Source organism: Paramacrobiotus metropolitanus, unplaced genomic scaffold, assembly GCF_019649055.1.
Source record: "Paramacrobiotus metropolitanus isolate TYO unplaced genomic scaffold, Prichtersi_v1.0 Parri_scaffold0000012, whole genome shotgun sequence".
NCBI classification, from domain to species: Eukaryota; Metazoa; Tardigrada; class Eutardigrada; order Parachela; family Macrobiotidae; genus Paramacrobiotus; species Paramacrobiotus metropolitanus.
In genome coordinates, this window is record NW_026570232.1 from 1,320,372 (window position 1) to 1,331,240 (window position 10,869).

The 10,869-nt window shown below is 42.1% G+C and overlaps 2 protein-coding genes across 2 annotated transcripts; both read right to left on the reverse strand.

Moving 5' to 3' along the window:
• Nucleotides 1-244: 244 nt before the first annotated feature.
• LOC129584106 (uncharacterized) lies at nucleotides 245-1,584 on the reverse strand. Its single transcript, XM_055476210.1, has 5 exons — nucleotides 1,097-1,584; nucleotides 966-1,004; nucleotides 869-893; nucleotides 304-596; nucleotides 245-255 (listed from the first exon to the last, which is right to left on the reverse strand). The coding sequence occupies exons 1-5, from the start codon at nucleotides 1,419-1,421 to the stop codon at nucleotides 245-247; spliced, it is 693 nt and encodes a 230-aa protein (XP_055332185.1). The 5' UTR covers nucleotides 1,422-1,584.
• Nucleotides 1,585-6,173: 4,589 nt separating this feature from the next.
• LOC129584107 (D(1A) dopamine receptor-like) lies at nucleotides 6,174-10,633 on the reverse strand. The gene is made up of 4 exons (XM_055476211.1): nucleotides 10,530-10,633; nucleotides 9,116-9,655; nucleotides 7,240-7,674; nucleotides 6,174-6,682 (listed from the first exon to the last, which is right to left on the reverse strand). Exons 1-4 carry the CDS (start codon nucleotides 10,558-10,560, stop codon nucleotides 6,180-6,182), a joined length of 1,509 nt encoding a protein of 502 aa, XP_055332186.1. The 5' UTR covers nucleotides 10,561-10,633; the 3' UTR covers nucleotides 6,174-6,179.
• Between the last annotated feature and the right edge of the window lie 236 nt (nucleotides 10,634-10,869).

Genomic DNA, 10,869 nt, shown 5'->3' on the forward strand with positions numbered 1-10,869 from the left:
GTACAGGCCTGGGTCAATATCGGCAGTGGGATAACCTCCAACGTAATAAATTATCGATGTCGATAATTTTGGCCTTACCATGACCGTGAGCGTGACCGAGACGGTGGCGAACACGATAATGACTACGAAAAAGCAGACCTGCCTTCAAATCGATATTTGTATTACGCAAAACGTTCCCAGAATGTACCGTAAATGCATGCAATCGCAATTTTGTACTAGGTTTTGTTAATAAGTCGATTTGACACTAATCAGTTCCTGTAGTTACACAAAAATTCTTCTGCTTTTGTGGTGTGCGAAGTATACCTCGACTTCTTCCTATGGCCATTTGCAACGCTTTTTGAATGGTGCTGTTTTGCAGTCCGCTGAACTCCGAGTACGCTATATCCAGTTCCAATGAATTGCCTGCTTTCTTCGCCCGCTGGATAAACGCCAGTGCCATGCGCGCGTATAAAATGGTCATTTTGGGATCGGTATCGGCCAGTACCGTTACATGCTGCCAGCGGAAATGCCGAATGACACTTAAGGTGGCCGTACCAAGAGCGTCCATCGTGCCGGCGGTGTTCAGGACATTTTTTGTCGTTGGATCAGATGCGCCGCTGCGAAGCGCAGAAATCGGCTTTACTCGTAATTATGGTCAATCTTCTACGTAACGATTAATACAGTTCCATGGGGAATCGATTAATCATTTTGCGCTTGTTAATCGCACAGAAAACACTGTACAGAATGCACTAAGCAAAATATAAATCCGAAACTGCTAACTTGCAACAAAGAAGGAAACAACATGTGCACCATAGAAAAAATTATTATTGATTTTTTCAATTTATTTAACGCATATATAGTACTGCCTAATATTTAGAATTCCACTAACTTGTTGAAAACCAGCCAGTCCCATTCTGCAATAAACAAATATCAAAATTTAACAAAGACCGCTGATATGCAGTATTTTTGGAAAAAAAACAGCTTACCTGCTGCCAAAGAGGTCACTTGAGGGAAATCCGCACAGCCTGTATAACAAAATTTATTTTGCAAAAAAAATATCAGTGGCCATAGTACATACTATTCTGACAAATTATCATTGGCGAAAACATCGGCGTACCGTTACTAATTAATCCGTAGCAAACGTCTGATCGAGCTGCACCATAGTAAAACTGCGCCAGAAGATTGTTGGCCACCGTGGGACCCGTGATGCACGAATGCCCAGCCAGCGCATTGATCTGTTTCAGAGACACTTGCACATCAAGGCCCTGTTGTGCGTAATACCGGTCGACGTGCTGTACAGCGATCTGCAGTGCAGCGCCCGTCCACGGCAGACCAATGGCCACGCCTGGGTCGCCTGTCTGCAGACTGACGATTGTCACATTCAGGGCTGATATCCGCAGCGTCGTCAGTGATAAAGCAATGGCTATCGCAATCAGCGACATCTTTTTAACAAATCAGAACTGCGGTTCGTGTGGCCAAGTAGAATGTGTCACACCGCAACGATGACAGAAGCTATAGCGCTTGTGTTACTGCTTTTGCCGGTTTATATAAGAACCGGAATTATTAATTATGTTGAAGGCGTGATCCGAAACGTGCTTTCATGGTCAGTCTCGTCCTATTGATCAAACCATCGCTCGATTACCGTAAAATTCCTGGAGGATTCTTCCTGGGAACCGAACATACAATCCATGAATAAAGATGGTGAACTATTCTGCGGCTGATATAGGACAATCAATGATTATCAACCGTAATACGCTGCAGGTGATCTTACACGGAAGCAATTCAGTCAATTTATATTCACAGAATCACCAGGTTGTTCTACATTGATTGCGGAGCGGTGAACTGTTCGTTTCCCGGATCGTTATCCTACCAGCTGATCCAAAGTAGTTGAGTAATTCAGTTGTAGCGGCATCACGTACCAGATAGCTTCGTACATTGCATTAGCGCATGGAGAGTTCCCAAAAAGCTGACGTCCAGATCCATATCGATTGCAGATGCCTCCGCTCAAATAATTCCATCCTGTGCAGCTGCCGCAACGGAGAGTTTCGCGATGTCCTTATCATGTCTGACGGTTGCACAAGATGGTACGCCGGTGGGGAACAGGTGTTTGTCTCTCATAACCTTTTTCAAGCGCTACCAGTGGAAGTATAAGATAATATAATGGCCTGCAGTATATTAGCTATAGAAAAATGGCACACTGCGAATAACTAAAACTTCATAATCTTCACTGCACTGTAGGTGCCGAACTGGAGCCTGTTTTCGCGACCGGTGGGATTAGAAGACATGATTGGGAGAAAATTGATTATTTTTAATCCAGCCAATCCCTTTGCTCACCGATGCGAATACCTATCGCAGACGCACTATATAGAGTAGTTGATATCGTAGACTTGTCTGAATTATCAAGGTTTCCTTTCGAAGAAATAAATTTAATTGTTTTAATTAGTGTAAACCTACGCAAGCGTATTGATCTGTGCACTGGTTGGTGCCGGATAAAAGTCCCCTCAAGAATTATTATAATTTTAGTGCTTTTTCGCTAAATACAAAGCTGAGTGATCACACAGAAATGTTCCGGCGCTTCATTCCGTCTAGGGACGAAATAAGATCAGCTCTTTTATCTTTTGCTCCTTTTGGAAATTTTCGAGAAAGATATCAAATGTCCACACTTCTCTCGCATTACAGCACCGACTATGAATCCTGCGGCAACAAATTTATTTGGCTACTGTCAGCTTACAGCTTTGTTTGGCTTCAAAATCCTGATTAACAAATTTTCATGTAAGAGATTCGCATTTGTTTAGGTTTTCAAACCGAAGCGCCTGAGCGAACCTATGTGCTTATGAATAGAAATACCCAGCTTATTTTGCAATACTCGTGCGAGGTCAAAATTAAAACATCACCAGTGACGCAGCTATCGTATTCACATTATTTTGGGATGTATTCACTTTCTGAATCCCAGGCTCCATAAGTGCTTGACTTCCTATCATTGAATACATGAGTCGTTAGATAACTGAGAAAGAGCTCCGACGAAGGACCCTGGCTCTACCAGTCGTCAAACCATAGCAGAAATTGCTAATAACAATCACTTAATTATGTGACATTTTTGTCGTAAAGATTGTGCTGAATCTTGAGTACCTGCATGTCTTACACTATAGAGTATGGTTGTAACATAAATACGGTGTGACCTAATATGGGACATTTGGACGTCCCGCGCAAGATAAGGAAAGCTATTTGCCGCATAAAATATCATACGGCTCACATGAAAGAGGGCATCGTGGCATTTAGAGAATAAAATTAATAACCGAGAATCCTTATTACAGTTACTTTATGCCTTAATTCTTATCACAGTACTGGTTGTTGGAGGATGGAGGCCGGGATGATAGTGATCTACAACTGTAGCGGTTGTGCTAACAAATATAAGCACCGAACAGCGAAGTTTTCGTGAAATTTTGTTGCTGTTTTAACTGTGAATGCAACCGATATTTCCCACAATATGAGGAAGCACGTGGTGTAACTTTCGACTATGAACCAAATTTTGCGGTCTCACTAATTCGGCGTAACTACGTTTCTGCCCAGCTTTAAACATGAAAAAGCACATTAGATGCCTAAACTCCTTTAGTAAAAAAATACGTGTTCGCTGTCTTGGGATTTTTTTAAAGAGCTGCTGAAATGTATTTGTAACTGTGCTTACAGAGATCGAGTGCACTAGAACGCCCTGTTACTTTCCGATAATCTTGGTTTGTAAAACAAATAACTTTATCTGAAGATGTGGCAACATTTGAAGTTATTACGTACACTAACAGGTAAGGCTGAAAGAAATGCTTATTTTTGCATTTTCGCCGAGTAGTTTGGTTTTTCTTCTTTTCAAATTTTCGCCATAGCTTGACAACGCAGTTCCCATTACACTAATTTCGTCCGACGGTCTAGTTTCATCATTTACACGAGGAAAACTTTTGCACGAAAACGTTTCTAAGGGAGCCTTGTGCAACGACAAAAATAATCGGATCCACAACTACTTGCAGACTATACAGAATGCTGGCTGCTCGCAGTAAGACCGGTATATCAAAGGTCACGAACTGCATTACGGAGAAGTAAGCCAAGAGTGGCACCCAGCACACCACCACCGATCCGGTTAGCCAACTCAAAACCCAAAAACCGTGGTTTCTCTTGTGGGGCTTCTGTATCAGGGTTATCGACTGCGTCCGCGCTCTTTTGCGATAAAAAGTTGTTTGCCCGCTGGCAGTGCTGCTAGTGGTATTAAGGGACTTCATGGGAAGGGATTTTGTTGCCGATGGATTGGTTCCATGAGAATCGAGAATAATGGCGGTTCGACGGCTTTTCAGGTGCGTGTAGCAGATATACGGATAAGACAATACCATCACGATGACCGGCATGTCGAAGCAGATGAACTGCAGGGCCACGCTCAGTGTGCGAAAAGGATCTACGACAATGTATACATATAATAATCGTAATAACAAATTATACCGGCAGGTTGTGCACTAGGTACTCGTATTAATTATGTAAAACGTTCAGGGTGCGCATTATGCTGCAGAGCAAATTTTCACCTACTGTACAGCATTAATAATATAATTAGAATTATTGATAGATTAGGCTGTACGAAAAGGTGGCAAATTTATTTATATATAAATATCTTATATCTTATATAAGATATATCTTATATAATATCTTATATAAGATACGGTACTAACCAAAATTCAGTCTGCACCCATAAATATGCAGGGGCATTCGGTAGTACATCCAGTCCAATACGCTCCGTGGCAAAACCAAGGCATTCACATATATCCACATCCAGACACAGAAACCCACAGCCATCTTGATGGAGTGCTTCGTTCGATAAGAAAACGGGAATACGATTGCCCAAATTCGGTTGAAAGTGATAAGCATATGCGTATGGGTAGTGGCGGCACAAATGACATGCACCGCATATTGGTACATGTTGCACAAGATGTCGCCCATCCACCATACCCGATCAATAGCAAACAAAATGTGCAGAGGATCATGAATGAGGAGGTACAGAATGTTGACCAGTGATAAATGCATCTGGTAGACGGAGAAAGGTGTACTGCGTAGTGTCCGTTGAGTCGCTATCGTTATAAATAAGACCGAATTCAAGAAAACAGCTAGTATGGTAATAATTATGTTGAAAATCGTATCGAAGGTCCATACATGAACATTTTGACCGGTTAAAGCAGCCAGTGGCTGTGCATAAGATTGGTTAGTCAACAGGCTGACTGTAATATTCATGTTAATGTCTGGCTTTAAAGGTCACCGTAATAAAAGTGGGAGCAAGATTAATGCCAAGCATGAGGGGTTGTGATAGGTACATGTTTGCAAGACACCTGTTTACAGGGTTTTTATCTCTTTTTCATATGCAGGGCTTCAATGGAAAAAACCGGAAATATTATTCGTGTGACGAACGAGGTGGACAAAAGCCGCCTTAATTAGATTTCTTTGCTCCAGTGTAATGAGAATATGTGTTCTCCGGAGATGTGCTCTTCATGTTCAGGTGCATCTGAACACGAAAAGTACATCTCCGGAGACTTGGACATTTTGAAATTCGTGTAGGCTTTGAGCTGCGTTCAGATCTGCCAACTGGAGACATTACATGCGATCCTCAATCAAGGACTGACGTAGAAAATCTGCAACTATGACTGTGAAAAGGTGACGTGTATTTGAATCGTGTCATATTGTTCGAATTTAAAAACTACAATGGTGTTGTTGCAAAGTTTTCATACACCGTTGAAGAAAGTGGATCGTATTCAGACCCGTTAAGGCTGGTTTCACAGAAATGCTTGCGGCTTGCGTATTTTTAGCTCAAGTCGCATGACAGTATTTAACAACGTTGCAGCCGCTCGCCACTATGAGAGCCAGTTTCAGCGACTACTCTGTGTTCTCGTAGAAGGTAAAAGCGTACAAGAAGCTGTACTAAGTATAAGAATTAGAGAATTTACGGCAAACCAGTGAGCAGCATGCGCAATACCCGTGTGCTGGTTTCTGGTACACAAACTATGTGGGTCAAGGGGTGCGAGCTACTACAAGAAGTTCATGGATTATCTTTACCGCAAAAAAAAAACAAAGAAGCACTCTTGCTCAACCCGAACAAACCTTCTTTCCACAGAAAAGCATACCACGTTTGCAGCTAATGATTGTTTTCTATCTATCTCTCAAATGTGCCGATAGTCCACTTAGCGGTGATACCTGCGTAACTTTTGCCCGCATGCATTTCTCAGTGAGGACTGGGCAAAAACTAAAATAACAGGATCAGTTACCAACTGCAAATTGTATAAAATGTTGGCGCTCTTTAAAAGAAGTGACACGTCAAAGCTGACAAACTGCAGAATAGAGTAATATGTAAGGAGCGGTGCCCAGCAGATAAGCACCGATACTGTTAATAAGCTCAAAACCAGGAAACCATGGGTCTGTCTTCCGGTTTTGATAGGACTCGTGGACGCCTTCGCCACGTCTTTTTCTTCTCTTCCTGTAATACTGGTGGGAGCTGCCATGGGTGAGATCAAATTCGTGTTGACTGGGACACAGTTGCGCGATTCGGTTTTTTTGACCTTTGTCGTTGAACCAGCGCGGTGTGAGAGGTGCTTGAGGAAAACATATGGGTAAGATCCTATTATGATTATCGCCGGCATATCGAAACAGATGAATTGCAACACGATGCTGAGAGTGCGCTGTGGTGCTGCAAATCATTCATTAGCGTAAGTTTTAAGGGATTTGGCCCGGTACATAGCACCAAATTCGTGTAATGCATTTAAACTTTTTGGAATTTTGTTACTCTCATAACTCCGCAACCGAATGTTGCGCGCGCAAACGGATTTCACAACTACGTACACAATTCTTTTGCCTACAAAATACCATAATGCAATGCAAAAAAGTGTTTGGGAGTGCGCGACAGCGAAAGTTCCCGTCGGTGTACACGAATTTGGTGCAATGCACCGGGCCAAATCCCTTAATTGCTGAACACCTGGCACCGCAATAAAAAATTATTAAGGCGAGGCAGCGAACATGATTTGGGCGTAATCATATGCGCATAACAGGAGCTCTGCGTAATGTATCGATTGCAGCTGCCTCTTTTTTCGCAAATAGGTAGCCAAGCTGACCAATACGGTCCTCGGAAATATGTGCACATGACAGTCAAAAATCGCAAGCGTACTACTAGATATAATTATAGTAAGTAGTCATAAAGCATAAAGCGTAAGTACAATATTTGTTATAGTAAAACTTCCATAACCATACCGACATTCATGTTGCAGCCATTTTCTAATACCGGACGCCGATAATACAAGGCATCTAGAATATTTCTTGGAAGCAACAGCGCATGCAAATATAACCACATTACTAAACATAACACCACCGCCACTGTTGCCGAATGTACTCTGCGATACGAAAACGGGAACAACATAGCCCAGATTCGGTTGACAGAAATAAGAAGGTGCGTGTGGGTGGTGGCCGGCCAGATAATGTGGACGGAGTACTGGTATATATTGCACGAAATGTCGCCCATCCACCAGATACCGTCGACGACCGCCATAATGTGCAGTGGATCGTGCAGGAGAACGCACAGCACGTTCACCAGTGTCAGATGCATTTGATAGACTGAAAACGGTTTGCTGCGTAACGAACGCTGGGTAAAGATGACTGACAAAACTGTTGCGTTGAGCATGAACGCCACTAAGCTTATGATTACACTTAGTATCGAATCGAAATTCCATGTTGCCTCGTTAATCCAGGTTTGAAACTTTACTGATAGTGTGAGTTCCGATTCCGAATTTGAATCGTTTGTCCATTCCCTTCCTGTGGTGTTATAATATTCTCCAATCATTTTAGTGGTGTGGTGTTGCGCCTGCCTGCATTTGCACGAGAATGGTATACTTTTTTAGCAAGCGACTACATACAATAATTTTCATCGAACGAGGTAGTATAGGTACTATTTTGATTCGTGGAACTGTGGAGCATATAGTTGTATACAGAGCACACTAGAAACCTACCAATAATCTGCTTACGTGAAAGCGCGAAGGTGTCTCCCGCTAAACAAAAAGTAACCAATATGTTTACGTATCGCCAGCTGGCCTGCTATACAGTTTACAGTTCATAGCTGGTAAAGGTCATGAAAGTATGCACCAAAATGCGAGACGACGCAGTTGTTCAAATTGCAACTGTCGCCGATATCACAGCTTGTATGTACCATTTGAAAATTGCCTTGGCGACCGGATATGTACAAGCTACAAAGCCGAAGTCAGATACACATAGAGTTAAAAATAGTCCGAGGTAGACTTGTATAACGAATTATGTACAGTACGTTTTCACCAAAGTTATATGAACGTTAACCATTGTTCCGATAGCAGTTCTATCAGTACATAAAGGTACGCATCAAGATAGGTCACATAACTTTAATTAGTCCTTGGGAAAAAGGTCACAGTTTCTTCTTAAGACGAACTACAACAGCATCATTAGCGCCACCCCAAGCACAAAACATTGGAGCTACTTGAAGAATATTCTTCTGAGGGAACTCTGCGCAAACACCAAAATAATCGGATCAAACACTACTTGCAAATTATACAAGATATTAGCAATCTTGTACAGCAGCGGCATATCAAAACTTACAAACTGTAAAATGGAGTAATAAGACAGTAGCGGCACCCAGCATATCAGTATGGACACCGTTAGCCAGCTGAGTACCAGAAAACCATGGTTTCTTTTTGCGTAGTTGTGGTTCGCGGGTTGTTCCACCAAAGTTTTCCCATGCTCTAATTCGCCATTAGATGATGCTGCATGTTGCACTGCATGCGAATTCCCGGGGAATTTTCCGTGAGAGTCGGTATGGGGTGTCTGCTTATCATTGGAAATTTTACGGTTTTTAATGTGCTTGTAGTAAATATACGGGTACGAAAGCACCATTACGAAAGCCGGCATGTCGAAGCAGACGAATTGGTACGCAATACTAAGCGTGCGTTGTGGCCCTACAATCCAATAAAACAGTATAATTATTTATATTGCATGTACTCGCCATAAAAATAAAATTCAGTAACCGAAAAAAATTAAACAAAACTGCATTTACGATAAATCAGATACACGGCCAAATATACGAGGGGCTAATGTTTTCATCGCGTACCAAAATTCGTAACACATCCGTACTCCAGTAAAGGAAGCCGGTAATAGAGCCAGTCCAAAACATTTCGTGGCAGCAATAGCGCGTTCAAATAAATCCACATTCCAGTGCAGAATGCCAGAGCCAGCGTAGTGGAATGCCGTCGCCGGTACGAAAACGGGAACATAACGGCCCAGATTCGGCTGATTGAGATGAGCATGTGCGTGTGTGTAGTGGCCGCACAGATGACGTGGACAGCGTATTGGTAAAGGTCACATAAGGCGTCACCCATCCACCAGACGCCGTCGACCACAGAGATAATATGCAGTGGGTCATGAATAACGACGTAAAGGGCATTGACCAATGTGAGATGCATCTGGTATACGGAGAAGGGAGCATTGGTCAGTGATCGTCGGGTTGCAATGGCCGCCAATACGGCTACGTTGAAAATAAACGCCAGTACTGCGATGATGGCGTCAAATACGGAATCGATCGTCCAGATGGGGATTAGCAGCTTTTTCGCTGGCGACTCCGAAAGACTCCAGGCCGAAAGGTTACTCCATTCTGCCAGCGATTTATTGGATTGTATAATCGAAACCATTGTGTATACTTGTACCGGTGTTAGGCTTATTGTTAAAAACACTGTCATTCAACAAACTGAACAAAGTTACCGGTGTAGTAAAAACTCTCTTCCCGATTTCTGAGAAATAGGCCAGCCGGTTTCGTTTATGTACATTGGTTGCAGTGGTCCCGCAGCATTAATGCACTACTTCTTCATTATTCGGCAAAACAAAGATGCAAATAGCAAAGACATATGGCGATTACGCTTACATTTGGATTATGGTAACACTGCACGTACGCATATGCATACAATATTTATGATGCAGCGATACTTGAGAACATAAATACTACAGGAAAAGGGAAAGGTGCGTGGAAATTTGATGTCAATATTTAGGACTTCGATTACGTTCAATTTGGGCACTCCTCCTCAAATTAGACACTAGCATTTAGTTCACGTTGCTGTTTCTGTAACTTAATTTCTGATGGCAGATACGTTTTTATTTTTAGAAGTTGAAAATCTACGGAGTACTGATAAATTAGGTATGAATTTTTGCAATGGATTCAAGGCGCTTCGTTTTAATCGAGATGGACGCAAGATTTGATATAAAAGTAAACATTCCCACCTCTGGGAACAACTACAGCGCCCTGAAACGTGAAGCTGCAGATTTCTTTGAAGAAATAAAATGAATGCTGTAATTAGCACGTGTCTGCAGAAAATGTATCTGTTCCCCAGAGAAATAGGTCGGAAATTTGTTGGGTTGAACGTTCTAAGATAAATCGTATATGTAACATAATTCTGTTGTGCTTTCAAACATGAAATGCGACGCACGGATACGTTTTCTTAAAAATAAATAATAAATAACGTTATAATGCTCACCTACTTCGGTGTAATTCGTAACAACACGCATCTCCACATTTGTTTTGAATTTTTCTTTTATTATGATCGGGAAATACCATGCATAGTGCACTTGATTTACGGACCCTTTCTTGTACGAAGCAAAATAACAAGCCCGTACCGAACAACAGTTCGACCTTTCGACAGCTTTCGACTTTTTTTGTAAGCTGCTGTGACTGTAATCTAATGGTTCGTCAATATGTAAATAGATTTTTTTTATTAAATTGTTTGGTATTATTCATTTCACTTATTTGCAAGACAAGTAGAACTGCGGTGCAACTGCGGTTGCACCGCAGTTGCACCGCAGTGTGCAGTTGCAACT

Coding starts and splice junctions, on each gene's coding strand:
- LOC129584106 (XM_055476210.1), bottom strand. CDS start 1,421: ATGTCGCTGATTGCGATAGCCATTGCTTTATCACTGACGACGCTGCGG. Junction 1,005..1,096: donor CTACGGATTAATTAGTAACG/GTACGCCGATGT, acceptor TTTGTTATACAG/GCTGTGCGGATTTCCCTCAA. Junction 894..965: donor AGTGACCTCTTTGGCAGCAG/GTAAGCTGTTTT, acceptor TGTTTATTGCAG/AATGGGACTGGCTGGTTTTC.
- LOC129584107 (XM_055476211.1), bottom strand. CDS start 10,560: ATGCGTGTTGTTACGAATTACACCGAAGTAG. Junction 7,675..9,115: donor CGGATGTGTTACGAATTTTG/GTACGCGATGAA, acceptor TCATAAGCTTAG/TGGCGTTCATGCTCAACGCA. Junction 6,683..7,239: donor TGGCTGCAACATGAATGTCG/GTATGGTTATGG, acceptor AATGATTTGCAG/CACCACAGCGCACTCTCAGC.